The sequence below is a fragment of the Lepisma saccharinum genome, chromosome 4, assembly GCF_977018435.1.
Source record: "Lepisma saccharinum chromosome 4, izLepSacc3.1, whole genome shotgun sequence".
Classification (NCBI taxonomy): domain Eukaryota; kingdom Metazoa; phylum Arthropoda; class Insecta; order Zygentoma; family Lepismatidae; genus Lepisma; species Lepisma saccharinum.
Window position 1 is genome coordinate 73,075,091 of NC_139232.1, and position 22,374 is coordinate 73,097,464.

The window sequence follows — 22,374 nt, forward strand, 5'->3', positions numbered from 1 at the left end:
ATTCCATGTTGTATTTTCTATTGCATTTGGGGCAAATTTTTGTGGGAGTTTTGTATTTGTCTGGATTACAAATTTTTTGATGCTTGGCCCAATTAGAGCTGGATATATTTTTATTGCACTGATTACAATATTTTTGATTCGGCATTTTTGCTGTTGTTTATTATATACAATTTCCTGGGTTTCAATTCAAAACTTTATACTGAATAAAAAATATCAGTTGGGTTCAGCACTGTGATTTGTATGTGTATATGTATATATGTGTATATACACTTAATATTTTTGGCTTTGGTATTTATATAAAATTTCCTGGGATTCAAATCTAATCTCTATGGATTAATATTATTAATATTAATCTTATGACAGGTTGTAAAACCAATAGCTTACAAGTGGAAAATCATTCACACTGACTCGGCGCAAATGCCTGCACGGACATGCATATATAGAATAGCAATGACCTTATTATGTATAACCAGCTAAAACAAATATAAGCTTGACTCTAAATATGAGTAGATTACATCAAATATCAGATTTTATATTGTTCAATATGAATTTAAACCTGTAAGTATGAGAAGCACTGTATCAACACGTCTGTCCCCCTCAGTCAGTCTCACATAACTGGCTGATGCAATATTCAGGAATTTCTGTAAATACTGAGGAAAAAAATCAATACTAACGTCTCGGGAATTGCGCACATTGCCACAGAGGGGAAACATGCAAACACGGACCAATTCTAGAGGTAGGCTCTGCATATTGCATTGTTTTAATATTAAATAAGCAAATCCAATTAAACTTAAACCTGAAGTAAATATGTATAGGTGGGTATGGATACAAGTTTATAGACAAACTGATACAATTTTGTAAATCTGCTTGAGGGGGGTTTGATATTTTCTGAATTATAAAATTCTTGGGTTAGGCAGGTGCTACACTTAAACAAATAAACATGTTGACCAAGTTTTAAGTATAGCAAATCTGCTGGAGAGGGGTTCGTACTTTCTGAAAAATTCCCGAGGGCATTTTTTACAAAAATCTTGAATTATAAGTGCTCCACACTTGAGCAAAAAACTCAAATGGCATGTTGACCAAGTTTTAAGTATGGCCAAAGCTGCTGGAGAGAGGTTCGTACTTTCTCGCACCGTCCATAGCATAAAACCCACTACTCACTACTGCACATACACATACACATGTTGAAAAGCACATGACGATAAACAAAATTCATTCATGACTGAACACAAATGAGACCATTGTTTCCTTTGATGCGCGGGAACAGACTAATCTTATCGCTGCTACAGCTAGCAAGTTCAATGAAACTGGAAGTTGAGTAGACATTCGGGGGAAGAAAGGAATGCAGCTTGACAGGGAGCGACGTTTTCGAACTGAGATTATGTGCATGGGAAATCCCAATTAGCAGCGTCTTCCTGATGTGATCGAAGATAAAACGTTCTTCAGCTGCAAGTAATAGGAAACTTTAGGCAAACGTTTCGTTACAAATCGACTGTTTGCGCGCACAACCTCGATTGCCGGTTTTTTAGTGTTTTCTACTTAATTTGATGATATTTCACGGTTATTTCGCGAAAAAGCGTTCCTTTCGTGGAAAAGCACATATTTCGCATTACTTCGCGAATGAAACTCATGCATATTTCATCATTGGGGGTGTAGTTACGTGCAGAATGTTCAAAATTGCATCTTGTTTTCACATTTCGCGATTTCGCGCATCGCGAAAATTCATTGTCTTTATCGATAATATTCACGATTTCATGACCAGGCTATCCTCACTGAAAAAGGACATCGTACTGAATGAAGCAGCAACATTAGCATTTCCATTTTCTTTTTCTGGTTATATTTGACATTAATTCATTCTCAAACTATTTTCATCTTTTCTCTTAATCGACTTGCACCTGTTCCAAATTTCAGACATACATAATACATTGGGCAAGATGCTTCATGATTTTTCGAAAAAAAAAGTTTTATTTATAAAGTACAATTTAAAACTTTACTTTCATGGCAATCTCTCGAAGAATAAAGTGAATAGACTCGTGCATTCTTCGTAATTTCCTTGACGAATTACAGTGTTATTCCCCATGCCAATCTTCTGCCAATCAATTACGTTTCCCCTGATTTATTTACAAATTTCATTTTGTTGATTCCACGGGGTGGAAATACATTAAAACTTTTAATTTGTTCTGACCCTTAAAACGATTTAGAGCACAACCTGAACAGTAGACCTTACTCTTTCGCACATTCCCCATGCTTTAAACGACTTCAACACAACGTATCCTACTTAGACTAGTTCCTGAAAGTCCCACCAGATGGCATATCGGTTAATTTTAATCGCGAATTACCGATCAAAAGCGTGGGGAAACAACAGGGCTGCTCCCCACTTTTCGGGATCCCGAGGAGGCGGGAAATACCGAATGGTCATTTTTAAAAGTCGTTAATTCTCGACGTATTCTGCATTGCAAATGTCTGGAACTTATCGAAAATTGTTTGTTTTTGTACCAGAAATGCGAAAACAATCACTTAAAGTGAAAATGACGTGTAGAATTCGAGATTTCCAGAGCTCATTTCCCGCAGAACATTTCCCGTCCAGAATGCTGGGATTTAAACAATTTCCCGTCCCGACCAAAAAAATTCTGTTCCGCACACCCCTAGCAAGAAACGACAACGTTAAAAATCCTCCTCCTCACAGCAGCCAGTAGGGAAACAGGATTTTGTCAAAATAACCGTTCTGTGCTGTGATTGCACACCGATTGCTACGCCGTCCCGGTAATAAAGAGTGATCGACGGAAAAAATCATCGAGGTATTTCAAATTTGCAATAATGTTTCACAACTTGCATAGACCAAGACCACCAGCCGCCGCTGGATGGAAATGAGTACTCCTCTCTCGTCGGGTTTAACTTAAAACGTAGAAAAGTAATGTACAGAAGTCGGAAGTGCCATTACTGGATTCGTTTCGCCATCACTCGCATGGCCACATTTCAATCGGATAGCTCCTTAAACTATCCAGTTCCGAATGACCAACATCTGCAGAAACTGAACTTTTTGCCGGTAGCCAAAACAAGGATTATAGCCTCAAAGCGGCTTGAAGATCTTGCACGTTTAGCGTTCGGCGGGAGGAAGTTGATGTCACGTATTTTAGAGTGAAAGCGTCCGGCCATTCAGACGGCTTACAGCCATCTTGCAGCCGGAGGAAGTCAATGAAAAGTTGACTTGTTTCGTCTGCACAAGATCTTGCAAGATGGCGGCGTCCGTGGAGATATATATGTGATTTTGGATACTGTTATTGCGGAGATGGCTATAGTTATACTTGGCGATGTCTGACAACATTCTTTGTACTCAAGATAAATAAATGATACTTTGAAAATGTTGAAATATTTGTTTGAAGTGAGAGAAGTTCATTTTTTTATATGAAGACCACGTTCACTGAATATCTCGTCTGCTTCAAAGAACCAAGAGCGTGAATTTTTTTTTCGTCTCGAATGCATCTTGCAGTAGTCTGGCTCGCGGAATGGGGCTAATATATAGGCCAAAAGTTACAAGCAAAACTCTCCATTCAGTGCCTACGCCCGAGGAGCAGGGGCGGCGCCAGAAATTTTCAACCGGGTGGGCAGAAGCTGTATATTGATAGATTAGTGTGGGCAGGTATAAATGTAAGGCCATATATATATATATGCATGTAAGACACATATATATGTACGACTTGCATGCATATATATCCCCTTCTCTCTTACACTCATGAGTTCCCTTCTGTTTTCCCTTTCCTTTTCATCTTTTCTGTTTTACTCCCTAATGTCTTCTTATATCTTTCTTTCTCAGCTTGTTACCTCTTTCTCCCTTCACTTTCTCTAGTTCCATTCTTCAAATGTTTCTCTTAACTGCCATGCACAACACATCACATGTATGTGTGCGAGTGTTTGGTGTCTTCCATCTTCCTTTTGTAATCTATTCTCGCATCTTGTTCCACTTCTTTGTCTCCGATGGACACAATTATTTCAAGGAAGTGTTTGTGTGCGCGCAGCCATACACTCTAATCACATTTTGTCCTTCAAGTGCAAAAATACAAGCCACAGACCTACTCCACTTTATATATTAGGCGACACTGATAGAAATTGTGATGGTAGACAATGTTGAAGGGTTAAATTACTTTTTCGTAATTTAAATCCATGTTCTTGATCATATTATTTTTATCATATGAGTTTTTGACGGAAAGTTGGGGGTTAATGATCACTTTTCTTGGCTTATAAGGTTATTACAACTGACAAAGGTATCTGAATATTTGCAGTAACGGCTATCGGGTGCCAAAACTTGGGGGCAAGGACAAGTTACTTTTTTTTTTTTTAGCATTAAGAGGCTATACTGCAGGTAAAACAAGTAGCAAAATGTGGCGGGGGAACTTCCCCCCTTGCTCCTCCTAATCGCCACCACCGGATATTTGGATTAAAATTTATGTCTTATTGAGAATGTAAACACACACACAGGGAAAAACCAATTCTTTGTTCATTCTGCATAAAGTATCCCAGGCTTATGAAGGCTATTTTGACAAAATATCGCCCAAAAGTAATAGTCAAGTAACATTGAAAAATCTGTTAGCTAAGTTGTTATTCTGTTTCTGAAGTAAGTCTTCGTTAATCATGCGGGAGAAGTGATACACATAGGGTTAGATGAACACATGCACTGAGGTAACAAATAGTTTACATTTTGTAGAATGTGATTTTGGACACAAGGAATTCATCGAAATTGATCACTATACCGGTAACAGGTGTAAAAGTTGCACCTCAAATTGAAGCATGTCAGTTGTAACATAAAATCCGATATGATTAAAGCCTTCGTCGAAGTACATACATTATATATACATTATACGGTACATATTGTACAAAAAGAGCTTATTTAATTAATAATACAATTAATGACTTTGTCAATTAATAATGCGGTGAACGTTACCTAGTCAAATTTCAAAACATATGATTGTTCTTAAAAAAATAGGGATATCACCAATCTTCTTGTATTTGTCTGTGCTTCTTGCTACCCTCTCGTCCAACAAAACATATACTTTCTTCCGCTTGACACCTTCCAAGTTCAATTCCACTCTTATAATTATATAATTTGACTTTTCTGCCTCAGCCTCTGAGCATTTAATGAGCTCTGCCACTCTTGGATGTGGCCTACCAACAGATTGACTTTATGATTCCATCCCTCCACTGCATTATTTGTTCGGTGCCTCCTGTTGAAACAGTTCCACATATCTTTTGGCAGTAAGGGGTTTTCGAGCCACCGGTCCACAAAATAGTCGAAGAACTTCACAAGGTTTTCATTACGAGGAGCTTGCTCGTAAATACGAAGCCATCCTTCTTCATATCTTCTAGGTTTAGAAGATGCTCACATACGGATGCTCCTCTTATTTCTTCATCTTCATTGTAAGATGTAGTCATGCGAATTTCTTGAACTTTACTTCAAAAACTTTGTGTAAAGTGGAAAAAACAACAGTGAATGTTAATCGTGGTATAAACCTCTTTAAAAGCAGAAATAGCAGTAGCCTCGAAGTCAATGTTTACAGTTTCCACTCTGTTATTTCCCCTCAAGATTAATCAAAACAATCGTAAATAAATGGACGGGTTAAAGTTACAGTGGTGTAAGTCACTTTTTTAAAAAAAAAGCGAAGAGTCTGACTCACAGCACTTTGGTGATCAACAGAACAGCTGTTTCCTTTATCACTAGAACTTCAACTGTCATCTGTTGCCAGTTGAATGAATCTCTGACTTACTTCACGTTTTCTGTTAACAGATTGACTTATCTCGATCTGGTTTCTCCGTCCAAATGTCTTTCTTCTTGTCTGGTGGAAACTCAAAGACTAGAGGTACAACATTTGCTTCTAAAATCGTACTGCTCAAGTCTGCATGTATGGTGTATATCTAAGAAACCTGGCTAGCACAGCTTTTGAACGTTTCATCCATAAAAAAAGTGTGTTTGGGTGATCAAAGTCTCTCTTCCTTCGGTGCTGGCAAAGACCAGAATTCTTGTGTCTTACCCTTACCTGTTTTGAAAAACAGGTTTTCAGCTCTATGTGTTCGCAATTAGGACGTGGAAATATTTATCAGTTTCATGTGTTCTCAATTAGGACGATTCAGGCACTGTTCGCAATTACGACGCAACCGAGCAGTATACCCTGGAAACTTTAATCTTGCAGGCGAACGAGTCTCTGGCACCTGGAACCACAGTCAAAATAATAATTTGTGGGGGTGTATTTTCAATGTCTGCGTGTATTTGTTCCCCCCCCCCCTTCGTCACTTTCATCTAATCACCATTGAACCTCATTGTCGCCATTAGCCAAAATTAGCAGAAAAGTGACTTCACGTAGAACAAATCAGTCGAATCAACAACAACTTACTCTTCCAAAAGTGGAGTTTCATTAGTTCATACCACTTCGAAAGTTGAGGTGGTAGTTTCAATTTCACAGTGTTTCATTGTTGGATCAAGGCAGCTAACTCCTTGAACAATAACGTTGTTTTCCGAAAGTTTCAAATATTTGTCTCTGGCAGTACACCCTCTTAAATGAACTCTTCTTCTATTGTCATAATACATAACACGTTCCCTGCGAATTCTTTCTGTATATTTATTTTCTCCAATGGCATAACGTTGTCGCCTTATCTACTGCCCCCTCTCCTGGTGGAAGCACAATGCACACTGGTTCAGACTCCACTTTAAACTGTAAGCATAGTCCCGATTAGCCTATCTGATCATAAAATTCGACATAAAAACAAATAAAGAAGATTTTCTTATGGATACTTCGTGACATACCTTTTCTTCTTTACTTCATCTGCATCTAAAGATTCTGTTGAACTTTTCGGCTAAACCTCTGATGCTTCTAAAGTTTAAACCATTCCCATCGTGATTGATTAGTTCTCTGGCGCCCTCAAAACAAAGCTTTCCTTCCAACCACTTCTTCTTTTAATTCTACGTAAGTAAATCACAAGAAAAATCGCATGATTACGTAACTGATAGGCAAAATTTGTGTGTGGAACTAGGATTTCTAAATAGAATTAGCCACCCATTATCAATTCAATAATTCTGTTGCTTTTTCCAAGCCTATAACTGTTACATCAAAATTAATATACCTCGGTATTATAGTGGTTATTGTGATTGCTTCTTACGAGGGTCACTATTTATATTTTGAGCCTAACAATGAAAAAACAGGAATTTGGCATTGAAAAACTGCTTTATTGTTTTTCGAAGTATTCTCCTTTATGGTCAATACACTTTTGCATTCGTTCGAACCATTTGTCAAAGCAGTTTTTCCAATCCTCTTGAGACACCTCCATAATATGGTTTTTGAACGCATCAACGGCGTCTTCTGCCGACGAAAATCGTTGTCCACGCAATTTATTCTTGACATTCGGGAACAAGAAGAAGTCATTGGGTGCCAAATCAGGACTGTACGGCGGATGACTAATCAATTCGATTTTTTGACTGTTCATAAAGTCGGTTGTTAGACGAGATGTGTGACAGCTGGCATTGTCTTTGATGAAGAATGATCCGACGGCGTTTGTTTGTTTTCCGTATTTGACCGAAGACCTCTGGCAAACAAATTGTTGTGTACCATTCAAAGTTGACCGTTCTACGTTCATCTAAAGGCACAGTTGCCACATGACCAGTTTTCCCGAAAAAACAGGCGACCATTTGTTTCGATGTGCTTCGAGCGCGAACAACTTTTGTTGTATTGGGTTCATCTTGAAACACCCATACAGTCGACTGCTGTTTACGTTCCGGCTCATATGCATATATCCATGATTCGTCACCTGTTACAATCTTATATACGTCTTTTGAAGCACCACGATTGTATTTATTGAGCTTTTGTTTGCACCAATTGACGCGATCGTCTTTTTGAGTTTTTGTCAAATTGTGTGGAATCCAACGAGAACATACCTTTCTCACAGCTAAATGATCATGTAATATTTTATATATGCTGGTGGAACTAATGCCTATGGTTGCCTCAATCTCACAGTATGTCACATGACGATCTTGCAGTATTAGGTTTTGCACAGCATCAATGTTTTCTTGAACAACAACTGATTTGACCTTCGCGAATCTCGTCGGTGAGCGAATGGCGGCCACGATTAAATTCGTTATACCAGCGTTTCACAGTGGCAAAGGATGGGGCTTCATCGCCAAATGTGGAAGTAAGCTGATCGATGCACTCTTGTCTTGATAATCCACGTCGAAAATCGTAAAAAATCATCGTACGAAAATGTTCATGTGTTAATTCCATTTTATTGTTGTCGCGCAATCTCCAAGGCAACATAAACAACACAAATGAAGCTATTGACAAAACATTTGAAGTACGTTATGGTGAATAATGCCAGATGATTCCGTGCAAACGTCAAATCGCGCCTAACTCCAATCAGTGTTGCCAAGGCTCAAAATATAAATAGTGACCCTCGTATTAGTAGAACGAATTTCAGTGTAGACCTTTTGGGGAATAATCACCAAATCAAAGGATGTTAGCTTACCTTCTTGTTTATTCTAGATGAACACTACAGCTACACTACAAACACTGAGTAATACCGAAGGAAACACTTGAGTAATAACGAAGGAGACCGCTCCCGTCGTTGTCCTCGCGATGCCTGAGAATCTCCCTCTCTCTGTTTTTCGTCCCCAGTCTTTCACCCCTGCTTCCAGGGGTCATATCACCTCGCGTCTGGTAAGGCGGTTCCTTCTCCCCCCGTTAGGTGGCAGCAAAAGTCAGCGGCTTTCGGTGGCTGTCGCTACACCAGCCCCCCACGGAGAAAAAGGGTTACACCTTGTGTGGGAGGCGAAATGTTACGCGTCGACCAGAACGGGTGACGTAGTCACCTCTTGGTGACGGACTCTCTTGACGTTGCGCCGATGGTGGTTGGTTGGTGGGGGGGTGCGTTGATGTCTCTGAGGAATCCTTGTTTGGTGGGACGTCCTCCGTCCAGGTGTAGGCTGGTTTGACCCGGTCAATGCTGACGCGGGTCTCACGACCGTTGAGACGCAGGGTGAAGGTCTTGCCGTCTTTGCTTATAACTTGGTGTGGTCCGGAATACGGTGGTTGGAGGCTGCCTCGTACGGAGTCGTCGCGGAGAAAGACGTGGGTGCAGGTTGACAGGTCCTTGAATACGAAGGTGCTGGGTTGATTGTGACGGGAACCGGATTGTGGTCGCAGGCGAGCCATGTGTTGCCGAAGTCTGGAAATCAGGTCGGAAGGGTCTTCCATCCGGGTGGCTGTTGGTGGCACGATGAGCTCTCCTGGGAGTCGGAGAGGTTCGCCGTACACCAGTTCGGCAGGCGATGCTGCGAGGTCATCTTTGATGGCTGCGCGAATCCCAAGGAGCACGAGGGGCAGGGCTTCTATCCAGGTGGAGCCAGGGTGGCACATGAGTGCTGCCTTGAGGTGGCGGTGAAAGCGCTCGACCATGCCGTTGGCGCACGGGTGGTAGCTGGTGGTGCGATGGCGCTCGGAGCCGATGGTTCGTCCTAGTTCGCGGAAGAGTTCTGATTCAAATTGCCGCCCTTGATCTGTTGTGATGCGGGCGGGGGAACCGAATCGCGAGATCCAACACGATGTGAAGGCCGTCGCGACGTCCGCCGCGGTGATGCGTTCCAAGGGGAAGGCTTCGGGCCAACGGGTGAAACGGTCCACGGCTGTCAGGCAGTACTTATAGGGTCCCGCTGATGGGAGAGGCCCGATCAGATCGATGTGCACGTGCTGAAACCTTGCAGACGGAGGAACGAAATTGCCCAATGGAGCGTGCACGTGTCGGGAAACTTTGGTGCGCTGGCAGTCTTGGCACGATCGGGCCCAAGCGCGACAGTCTTGCTGGACTCTGGGCCAGACAAAACGCGACGCGATTAGGCGCGCGGATGCTCGGGTACCGGGATGACTGAGGCCGTGCAAGGCATCAAATATGCGACGGCGGTGCGCGGCGGGTACATACGGCCGGGGTTTCGCGGTGGAGGTGTCGCAGTAGAGTTTGACTTCGGTGCCAGGTATGTCCATGAGCTGGAGGTGGAGGTCGCAATCGCCGTTCAGGAGCTCACGGAGCTCATCGTCCTCTTCTTGGGCGGAGGCGAGGGAGCGCAGATCGGGGGAGGGGGTGTTCCCGCGAACTGCGTCCACCCGCGATAGCGCGTCCGCCACCACGTTAGAGGTGCCTTCAATGTAGCGGATGTCCGTGGTGAACTGAGCGATGAAGGAAAGTTGGTTGAGTTGCACTGGAGGTAGTTTGTCACGCCGCTGCTGGAAGGCGTAGGTGATGGGCTTGTGATCCACGTATATGGTGCAGTGTTGCGCTTCCAGGATGTGACGAAAGTGCTGAACGGCTGCGTAGACTGCGAGAAGTTCGCGGTAGTACGGTGGCCACTCGGTCTGCTTGGTGGTGAGTTTCCGGGAGAAAAAGGCGAGGGGTTGCCACGAGCCGTTGGCAAACTGTTGCAGGCATGCACCGACGGAGGAGGCGGAGGCATCGGTGAAAAGTCCCAGCGGGGCTTCGGGATGCGGATGGGCCAGGAGCGTGGCGTTGGCAAGGCTGGTCTTGCAGGCCTCGAAAGCTTGTTCTAGGTCCGGCGTCCATGGGAATGGCTGGGATCCTCGGAGGGTGGTGACGGCAGCATGCAGAGGAGCTTGGTGTTTGGCAGAGGATGGCAGGAAACGACGGTAGAAGTTGATCATGCCGAGGAAGCGACGCACGCCGCGAGCCGTGGCTGGTCGTTTGAAGTCCTGTAGGTCTGCGATGCGGTCGGGAAGCGGTCGTGTGCCGGCAGCGGAGACTTCGTACCCAAGGAACGTGACGGAGGGGGTCCCAATCACACACTTCTGGGTGTTAATCAGGATGCCGTGGTCCGAGAGACGTCCGAAGAGGGCGCGTAGGTGTTCGCGGTGTTCCTCGTGGTTGCGCGATGAGACGAGTATATCGTCGATGAATGGAAAGCAGAAATCCAGTCCTGAGAGCACTTCGTCGATGAAACGCTGGAACGTCTGCCCGGCGTTGCGTAGTCCGAAGGTCATGTATGGGAACTCGAACAACCCGAATGGCGTGGTGATCGCTGTCTTCGGGATGTCGTCTGGGTTGACAGGAATTTGTGTGTACGCCTTGACCAAGTCGATGACCGAGAAGACGGTGCATCCGTGGAGGTGGTTGCTGAAATCGTGGATGTGCCTCACTGGATAGCTGTCCGGAATCGTCCGGGCATTGAGGCCACGGTAGTCCCCGCACGGTCTCCAGCCCTCCGTTTTCTTGGGTACCATGTGCAGCGGCGAAGACCAGGGGCTGTCGGAGCGACGTGCGGTGCCTTCGCGCAACATGGAGTCGAATTCGGCCTTGGCTATTTGTAGGCGATCTGGAGCGAGGCGGCGAGGTCGGCTGGACACGGGGGGGCCCGGGGTCGTCCGGATGTAGTGAACCGTGGAGTGACGAACTTCTCGCGGCGTGCCGGCGGGACGCGTGAGCGTCGGGAAATCGGCTAGGATGTCGCTGTATGAAGAATCGTTCGACAAGGCCTTGATGCTGGGTTGCATAGTGTTCGTTGGCTGGCAGGGAGCCGAGAGTCCCGTTCGTCCATCGAGCAGGCGCTTGTTGCGACAATCCGGCAGCAGCTCAAAGTGGTCCAGGAAGTCCGATCCGATGATGGGCACGGAAACGTCCGCGACGACGAAACGCCATGAAAACTCGCGACGCAGGCCGAGTTTGAGGCAGAGGGGCAGAATTCCGTACGTCTTGATCGTCGAGTCGTTTGCGGCACTGAGCACGTAGTCGGTCGGATGGCGTCGATCCGGGAGCAAACGTCTCGGGAAACAACAAATATCCGACCCTGTGTCGACGAGGAAGCGGTGGCGGCTATAGCGGTCGGTCACGTACATGCGGCTTCCACCAGGACGGCAGCCGTTTGCCGCGACTAGCGGCTGCCGTTGGTGTTTGTTGTCGCGGGCGCGTACGTGCATGGGTCGTTGCACCTCTGAGCCTGGTCGCCGAAGCGGTGGTGATACCAGCATATTCCCTCATCTCTTCCTCTTGACGGCGATCTGCGGCCGTAGCGGCGCGGGCTGGTACGGTCACGCGATTGCGAGCGGCCGCGGAAGGCGCGAAAGTCGCTTTGCAGGGACGCGACTTGACGAGTTAGCTCCTCGACGCGTTGGAGAAGCCGAACCGTGTCGGAGGCGGGCGCGAGTGGCGTCGCGGTCGCGCAGATAGCCGGCGGGTTGGGCGAGACGAACTGTGCGGCGATGTTGCTTGTCGCGGGGGTGAGCATGGGGGGGCTCACCTCCACGATGCGGTCCGCGAGCGTGGCAAGTTGGTCCAGCGGAAGTTCCGAAGACTGCACCTGCAGAATCGCTTGAACTTGAGCGGGCAGGCGTTGGAGCCACAACGTGCGCAGCAAGTCGTCACGCATGGGAGTGGTGCCTGCGAGTGACTGGAGGTGACGTAGGAACTGGGACGGTTTGCGACTGCCCATTTCTTCTTCCATCAGGATCTGCCGCAATCGTTGATTTTCAGACAGAGAAAATCTTCGCGTGAGTTCTGTCCGCAGCCGGGTGTAAGGGTCGGTTGCCGGTGGTGTACGTATAATGTCTCTCACTTCGAACGCGTACCGACCTTCTAACTGTCCCACGACGTATGCGAACTTCGTCTCCTCCCGGGTGATGTGGGCGATGGTGAACTGGGCCTCCACTTGGGAGAACCACAATTCCATGTCCTCGGGCCAGAATGGGGGGAGCTTCACACTCACTCGATGTACGGAGTCCTGTTGCGATTGTACTGCGTGCGGTGCTGGAGTCCTCGGTTGAAGTGCTTGCTGTCTGAGTTGCTCGTTTTCCCGCCTGAGTTGGTCGAGCTGCGCTTGAAGTTCCTCTGTCATCGCGGTGTAGTTGGTGCGTCCAGAACAAAGGGGGATTGGGCGCGTCGTCTAGCGTGAACTTGTTCGATCCGGCTGGTATGGTACACAAAGGGGGTAATCACAATTCACGGCCCCCAAAAAAAGCGATCACGTCGGGGTCACCAGTTTGGGGAATAATCACCAAATCAAAGGATGTTAGCTTACCTTCTTGTTTATTCTAGATGAACACTACAGCTACACTACAAACACTGAGTAATACCGAAGGAAACACTTGAGTAATAACGAAGGAGACCGCTCCCGTCGTTGTCCTCGCGATGCCTGAGAATCTCCCTCTCTCTGTTTTTCGTCCCCAGTCTTTCACCCCTGCTTCCAGGGGTCATATCACCTCGCGTCTGGTAAGGCGGTTCCTTCTCCCCCCGTTAGGTGGCAGCAAAAGTCAGCGGCTTTCGGTGGCTGTCGCTACAACCTCATTAAAAAGTCGAAATAATTTATTGTGTTCCTGAAGGAAGCAAAGATGAGGTTTTTATTTGTTTATTTAGAAAATAATTTAATCATACGCAGGCCGGGATTTATATATGTTAAGACCCAGAGCTTACAACACCAAGACCCCACCCCTAATCCACTCCACAGTTTAAGTTATATCTTTTCGCCAAGCTACATGAGGTGGTTAGTTATACGTATTTCTAAATTTTCCATCACATCCGAAGTACCTAATTTTTTCTATATGTGGTACTTTCAAAGCGGTTTAACCCCAGTGAAAGCCCGGAGCTCCAGCCCTCAAGCTCACACTAAATCCTGATCTCATTTTGACCATACCCTGCATAATTTTGCGCCTCCTAAGCCCACTAGCTGCTTCTAATCATAGAAGTATTCAATTGGTCACAGTTTTCTTGTTTCAAGATCTCTAGTAATTCCTTATTGCTTTCTAATGACAAAGTTAAATCAGGTTTTTTATGGGATGATGATATGTGAACATTTCTAGTATAGATAATATTTGTTAGTAAAATATACATACAGATGGCCGGGGTGGCTCAGTCGGTAACGCGTCTGACTACCATGCTAAATGTCCCGGGTTCTATCCCCGGCCGGTTCAAATCCGGGAACTTTTCTAATGTTGGAAGCGGGCCCGGCGCCCACCCAGCGTCGAATAACATGGGTACCTGGGGGGTAAAGGCGGTCAGGGGCGTGATGCTGATCACATCACCTCCACTCACGACCGGATCAAGAAAGTGTGGGGCGTTACCCCCACACCTCCTATACGCCTTCGTGGCGTGGTGCTAAGCACAGGGGAGCACTTTATTTTTTATTACTTTTAAAATATACATGTAATGAACACCAGAATACACTTATTTATTGCAACATTCACATATCTCTAAATATGTGTACTTAGTGAATCTGATAGGGTGGGCACAGGAATTTATTGGTGGGCAAGCGCCCACCCGTGCCCACCCCTGCCGAGGAGGGCGGACTCCCTCGCCCTAGGTCATACAGTCTATCCATAAGCATAGAAGGAAAACTATATAAAATAAATACCCAAGAATGCCGTGCAGTGGCGCAGGAACGTTTTTCATTTGGGGGGGTACAAAATTCAGCCTCACACACACACACACACACACACACACACACACACACACACACACACACACACACACACACACACACACATATATATATATATATATATATATATATATATATATATATATATATATATATATATATATATATATATATATATAATGTCCAATCAAGTGTAGGCCGCGGTGGCTCAGTCGGTAACGCGTCTGACTACCATGCTCAAGGTCCCGGGTTCGATCCCCGGCCGGTTCAAATCCGGGAACTTTTCTAACGGTGGAAGCGGCCCCGGCGCCTACCCAGCGTCGAATAACATGGGTACCTGGGGGGTAAAGGCGGTCAGGGGCGTGATGCTGATCACATCACCCCCACTCACGACCGGATCAAGAAAGTGTGGGGCGTTACCCCCACACCCCCTATACGCCTTCATGGCGTGGTGCTATGCCCAGGGGAACCCTTTACCTTTTTACCAATCAAGTGTAGCAATAATAATAATTAGGATAATTATATTTAATTAAATAAATAAATAAATTAATTAAGTATGTACATTAATTAATATTGCATTGTTATTATTACATGAATAGGTAAAAGATAGTAAAAGAATAGAGATATAACAGCAAGTATTCATTATCTAGCGTACGTGTAGTTAAGATCGTCAAGATTTGCACAAAATCAACTGCCCTGGCAAGGAATTTAATGTCAAATAGAAAAATAATTGAATATTTATTGAATAACAAACAAGGAGTTAGATCGAATTAACGAAAAGTAAAGTTCCTGATTATTATTTTATGGATATTATCATTAGTAGTGTGCATAAATGTTTGGAATCCTTCAAAGCCGTATGAGCCAAATTCCTTGCCTTCCAATAAGTTCAGCGGAGAAAACCATCGAGAATACAGGGTGCAGCAGAAATAACTCCCGGATTTCATTCGTGAATAACAAAGCAACAGTTGGAAAGAACAAGTATTACCATTTTGTTTCCCATACGTACCGAGACAACTCTATGAACGCCCCTACTTTTTTTTGAGGAAGACGGCGCGCAGTTAATGTAACGTCTGACCGTTATGTATGGATGTTACGCAACTTCCTGCAGCCGCAATCGAACGAACGTGGCAAATTGGCTGTGTGGTTCCAACAGGATGGTGCCACAGCACGCGTATGGATGATCGTGCTACGTGAAATGTTTCCAGGGCGTCTGATCTCACTTCGAAGTGACCTTCCATGGCCAACTCGTTCCCCCGAGCTCGCACCCTGCGACTTCTTTCTGTGGGAGTACCTGAAGGCTAAAGTTTACCAAGGAAGGCCGAGGACAGCCAATGATCTGAAAGATAGTACCAGACAGGAAAGAGCGGCAATACCGACCAGACATGACTAGGAGGGTAATGCAGAACTTCAGGGCGAGACTTCAGAAATGCGTACACCGTGCAGATCGGCATTTCGACGATATCATTTTAAAAAGTCAACTATGTCACACAAAATGGTGACTTGAGGCAATTTTGACAAAAAATAATTGGAATATTTTGTTCTTTGGAAATGTGCAATAAAATGGTAAACCTTGTTCTTTCCAACTGTGCAATAAAGTTTTGCATAACATCTATCGTTGCTTTGTTATTCACAAATTAAATCCGGGAGATATTTCTGCCTCACCCTAACTTTTAATTGTTACGCTGTTCAAGCATGGTATTGGCATTGATGGAAACTGAGTATAACAAATGCTAAACAATTATATTTTGATAAATTACGTTCACTACTTGGTAAGTCTTTCGGGGGGAAGGGGTCAGGACCCCCTGGACCCCACAAAAACGTCCTTGATACCTAGGTATAATGTGAAGCCATGAGAAATATTCTCTTTTATAACAGCACACACGAATGTCCTGTTATTTAATGCAAAATATGCATAAATATTTTTCATTTTTTTTTTGTTAGAAAAAAAAACAGATTTTAAAATCAGATAACAATTCTGAAACATATAAGGCTAAGCTCTGGACCTCATTCTGGGCTTATTTGGATTTCACGGAACGGAAAATCAGGAGTGAGGGGGATCTTGAGCCACTCCAACCAGCAATAATCATCTCCCACCCACTGGATATAGAAACTACATTATATAGAGTTCCACTTCAGTTCCGTTCATTCTAATTTTAAAAGTCCCATAGCTACGCATAAAAATATCTTTAAACAATTTATGGCAGATGTGTACCACATCCAATGCCTTTTAGAAGCCATGTATTTGGTATTTTCTCAGACATCTATAGGGTGTTGTATTGAAAAAGAAAAAAATGAGTTCAGATGGTTCCCAATCAATTCGTAAGAAGTCTAACTTTGAAATATTTGTGAAACATTTGACAAATCATTTATTTGTAATATAATTAGCTGTACCTAATGACGTTCTTCAAGTACTGAAAGTAATATCATTCGGTACATTTACAAAACCGACATCCTTCAGCTCTCAGAAGTAGCAAGGAAAGCCATACGCTCAAAAGTTTATACTTTCTTTTCAATTTTTGGTGGACAATGTGAAGAGCCGGCCAAGGTTTATTTTCGTATGTAGTGGTATAAATGCAGATACATGCGTGTGTTGTAGGATGACATGTCAATTTATCATTTATGTGAAAAGGTAAACTTTAATGTAAGCAGAAGCATGTGCGCGTCACAGTTAAAGATTTTCGCATCTACAAAAAATCCAACACACACTCCCACCTCGCCGGACTCCGTGGCGGAGGGGTTAGCATAACGCGCTATGACGCCTGAGGTCCCAGGTTCGAATCCTGGCCTGCCCATGGTTGTTATTTTTGAGTGTCCATCAATTTCATCATATCATCATCACTCATCCTCATCTTCGCGATTAGCCAAAAGTGGCAGAAATGCGAAGTAAAATAAACCAAATCAATCAATCAAATATTCCCATCTTACTCCCAGAGACCTTGTAAATCCAATCCAAAATCTACCAATAGAACCTGCAGTGAGTCTCATTTATCTCGTGCATTCATCTGACTAATGTAATTTTCTTACAATTTGACTTTAGAGCTTAACATAAAATGACGTTGTGTTTGTGTTACATTCGATATCACAATTAGATTTTAAGCAATTAATGTCCAATTATAAGTATACCTAATACTTAGGTAAAAAATAGTCCCCCCTCTGATAAAATTGCAAATTGCACCCTGTTTAAATGTCTAGGAAAGATTTCATTTCACCTAGGAATGATATCGCGATGCGATGAGTCGAGAATTGTCACAGCCTCATCTCGTCTCCTGTGTGGTGACTGGTGAGTTCCTTCTCGTTCTTGTTTGTGCTTATTTTTCTTTCGGTTTCCACTCTGAAGTTATGAAAACTTATTCCAAATTCACCTCATTCTTAGATAGGCTAATCGCACTCTATTTTTTAAAAAAATATATATCAATATATAGGTTTAAGTATAGTTTTCCCAACACCTTCTTACAAATTTATGAAAAATATGGGTGAGGTACAGGAGTGTATTGTACCCCCCCCCCCTCCAAGTTGGTCTGTCGTGTCTCGTCTCGTTCATGTAAGTGTTCCGTTTCAGAAAATTCCATTATAAATATTGAAAAGAAAATGGGGTCAGTCATATACTCTTCTGATGAAGATTTGTATCTTATCTTCGAATTGACGCGACCACTGCTTTAGAAATGTGTACCCCCCACCTTACGCAAAGCAGCAATTGTCTGCAGCGTAATTGTCTGAGAGTCAATCTGATTCCATCGTTCCACACACATTTTAAAGAATTTTCATCTCCTTAAAGAGGTTTCCAAGAATTTAGGTCAATGAACTAACTAGTAGCAAGCACAATATAGTATAATAAGTTTACAATTAAATGTTTTGAATTTCTGTGGTAAGGACTATATTGCTTAAAATTTATAAACTATAATACATTTTTTTATTGGGCGAATTGATAATAGGTAATTTTAACAGTAGCACCTTGCGTCTGCTGTCAAATTACCAAAGGGGGGTACAGGGGGTACAACTCGATTTACGGATTTAGGGGGGTACAGTACCCCCCTTCAAAAATTTGCGGGGGTACAATGTACCCCTGTACCCCCCCGTTCCTGCGCCCCTGATGCCGTGTAAGAAATCGCCAACAGAAAAAAAAATCCCACCCCCAACCCTCCATTCTTTTCTTTTTTGCCACTGTCACATCTGACACCATTCGTCTACACAAAAGACCGAAATTACCATAAAGTTCTTTGAGAATTCGCCTTTGCTTGTTGCATTTAAACTTCCATGCTTTTATGCAAGGATAGATTTGCATTGGAAGAATGGGATATTGCTCCACCAGCCCCTCACGGACATGTTCAACTATTTTTGTAAAATTGTAACATATACTTATAAAATTCGTTTAAATAATTAAAGGTTTTATCAATTGGAGAGTGCATGGGAACATAGTTTGTGTATTTTATACTGCTGAACTCTCTAAAACAAACATTTCTTGGTGCTAGCATGCAAACTACGTGTAAATATTCTCAGACGTTACTCTTGAAACGCCTACAGGGCCACCTGGTGGGAGTTCCTGCAAACAGTTTCCCGCCTAATAAAACAACTTATTTTCAAATATTTTCTCCTTTGCAATCATTATCCGAATTATAATATATTTTATCATGTATAATAATATCGTGCGAACTCGCCATTTATCTGTTGATTGGAATCCTTCTGTTATTTTCAAAGTAAAAACAACAGGCACATTCAGATATAATTTGAATGAGCATTGGTTGTCATGGCCTTGTAAAAATTATTATAAAAGCTTTATTATTACTTCGTAGGCCTGAATATGTGTATATTCGGCTAATTCTCTTGTGTCAAAAATAAGATGTATTGCAAATAAGTCGCAACACACGATGTAAAACATTATAAACAATTTTTATTGAAAATTGCACGTATTTTTGGTTTAGTTGATGGCGCTGCAGTCGCTTTGACGCTGCCAGAATCCTGTAATGGTGGTTTGTGAATCGAGTTCGATTTCTGTTGCTTGCAACATTTACTGTAAATAGTGGTAAGTGCGCACATGTTTAATTTGTAGGTATATAGAGTGTGTGTTTATGATTTGAACGACAACGACATTCTATCTTATTATTTTTGTATGTTGTAGAAAGCAATACTGGTGATTTTTTAGAGCATAGGAATACTAACAGTGGGAGTGCAGTGTGCATAACAAAATAAGATCAGGGAAGCATCAGTAATATATAAACACATATTTCCGAAAACCGTGTATAATTTTTGCAAACCATTGTGCCTTTTTCATTACATTTCACATTTCATGAAAGGCGCACGTGAGCAACATACGGATTAATTAGGATGTACGAAAAGTTGACTCAGTATGTGGTTTGAAAAGTGAACGAGCGTTTTTATATTCTCTCTTCCATTGTAACCGTTGTACCACAGAGAAATTGATCTGCTACGTGCAAACATGTATGCACAGCGTCTCTTTTCTAGATGAAAACAGCATCGTAATCAAAATGCAAGTGGGTTTTATTTTCTGTAATTGAAAATTATTTCCTCAAAAGCGTGTATAACACATTACCGTTCTGTGCAGATTATGTTTGAACAGTCCTTTTGAGTGTAAATCAGGAAACTGTTTGTAGAGATATGTGAAAATTGTTACATTTCATATTTACTTTTAGTAGTGTATACTTTCTGACACTCGTGGCAATGGCTTGACGTGCAAGATTCGACCGTCCACCACAGAGTTCGAAATATTTGTGTTCGGAAGTATTGATGTTTTGGTATGAATGAAGAATATAGAGTATGGTAAATGTCTGTTATATCGGAGACACATAAAATCGGATATTTTGTATTTCTGATGGTTCGTACTTACCAATTATGTATTGCGGAACATAGTTGAAGGTGCCATTATGCTTTTTACACGAAAATAGCATCGATTTTTCACATTACGAGTAATTCTTTTGGTTCCTTTCTTCCGTTGCGGAACATACAATATACTGCGCACAGCTGTGGATCATCGCACGTCGTGCGTGTGTTTTGTCGATTTGGAGTGGGTATGCAGTTTCAACCTTCTTAACCGAAAAATACCTACTTTCGTGTTCATTATGTCATCACAAACCATTGACGTATAGCCCCACGGACCATTTCCAGCAAGGTTAGGTTAGGTAAGCATTGTTAAAAAAATCTTGTGAAAAAAAGGCATGTTTGGAAGCACTGGCGAGACCGCGTTACTTTCAATGCTCGCACCATCTGCAGGTACATAATGGAAACAACAACATAATTTCTCTGCACAAAATTAAAGTTATTATATCAAAAGTGCTTATTTCTTGTGCAGAATTCTACAGTGAGAAAATACCTCCACGAACTTTCAAAATGCTACAGAAACTCATTTCCGTAAGTAGTTTCTTCTGTAAAAATGAAGAAGTGTGGCTCCGATATAACAGACATTTACCAGCATAGTTAAAATTTTGTTCGTAAAACAATGCGAGAAAGCTTTTTTTTTTTAAAAAAAAGATTCAACTTACATCAGCTTTTTTCACGATTTCCAGACGTGTCCGTGGCATTTTAACAACAGATTCGTAATTAGAAGGCCAAATTTAGTTAGTATACCAAATATTAATGAAATTAGAGACGTTCTCTATATTCTAAATTCGCTCCGATGTTTTTAAGACTCATCCTGACCTTTTTAGGGCACGGAAATATACTTTTCATGGAAAGAAGGGGGAGATGTTGAATGAACTATGTTAGGTACAAAGCAACAATAAAGCTTGGGTAAATATGTGATATCGCCCAGACGGATTTCTTCAAATTTACAGGAGAAAGTACTTACTGAAATTAGCATTCTGGACATTCTTGGAGGTTGGGAAACTAAAAACTTCGTATTTGAATGCTGCCGAACAAGAATTAATCACTTTTTACGTAAGAAACTTGCATTGCCTGCCATATTATGCCATTGTGTCCATTCTGTGCATGCAGATGGCAAGAGCGTCGAAAGTCACACTGTCTCGTCAGTGTTTCCAAATGTGCATTTTTTTTTACGAGAATTTTGTTTTCTTTTTTTTTTAACTGTGCTTACCTAACCTAACCTTGCCAGAAATGGTTTTTGGGGCTATCCGGCAATGGTTTGTGATGACATAATGAACACGAAAGTAGGTATTTTTCAGTTAAGAAGGTTGAAACACTGCATACCCACTCCAAAACGACAAAACACAAGCACGGTGCGATGATCCATGACGAGTGCATGCCATATTGTCTGTTACCCAAGCGGAACAAGGAAGACTAATAATCACTCATAATATGAAAAGTTGACACTATTTTATGGAAAAAGGCATAACTTCACCTTAAAGAATGTTCTGCAATGCAGAATAGGTAAGTACCAGTGGTAAAATTAAGGTAAATGAGTTAAAGGTGTCCGGGCGTTATTGCATATTTACCAAAGCTTGGATTTCTTCATGTTTCATTTGCGTGTTTCGTTTGTAAAGAAGTAAATAAGCCTATATTTTTTTTGAAGAAAGACTTGTAGTTGCCTAACTATAATAAAGTGCAATATTTATTTAATGTGAATATTGATAGAGCATATGCTTGCAACATCTGCATGCCACGCGACAGGTGTTGGTACATACATGTTATGGTGTATTAACCGCCATGGGTGCTAACTTCAGACTGCCGACACATTCCCAAGAAAGAAATTAATGAATTAGCATTTTTTTCAATAGCATTAAACTACACCAAATAATATATATATCTCTCCTTATGTGGATAGTTGTAAATCGGGAAGCCCTTTCTTTATGTTAAAAATTGTGATCAATTTATTGAATGTGTAAGCGAAAGTTCGTTGTATGTCTCCAAAGCAAATGTGAAGCAGTTGTACAGATTAATTTACAAGCATTGACATGCACCAACGTTCCACCTCTTCCATGGATATCTATTTTTCATTGTGCAGCCCTGACCTGTTGAGATTTATCAGTTGGTTACAATTCCCTCATGATTTCTATTAT

At 42.6% G+C, this 22,374-nt stretch overlaps 2 protein-coding genes across 2 annotated transcripts in view; one reads left to right on the forward strand and one right to left on the reverse strand.

Annotated features, from left to right (window-relative positions):
• Positions 1–11,908: 11,908 nt before the first annotated feature.
• Positions 11,909–12,868, reverse strand: LOC145986973 (uncharacterized). Its single transcript, XM_083121437.1, has one exon. It carries the CDS (start codon positions 12,866–12,868, stop codon positions 11,909–11,911), a length of 960 nt encoding a protein of 319 aa, XP_082977563.1.
• Positions 12,869–19,340: 6,472 nt separating this feature from the next.
• Chro (chromodomain-containing protein chromator) overlaps positions 19,341–22,374 on the forward strand; it is an 88,798-nt gene continuing 85,764 nt past the window's right edge. The window contains exon 1 of the mRNA XM_083120741.1: positions 19,341–19,427. The gene's annotated coding sequence lies outside the window, so the exon portion shown is untranslated. The remainder of the gene's footprint in view (positions 19,428–22,374) is intronic.

Coding starts and splice junctions, on each gene's coding strand:
- LOC145986973 (XM_083121437.1), bottom strand. CDS start 12,868: ATGACAGAGGAACTTCAAGCGCAGCTCGACCAACTCAGGCGGGAAAAC.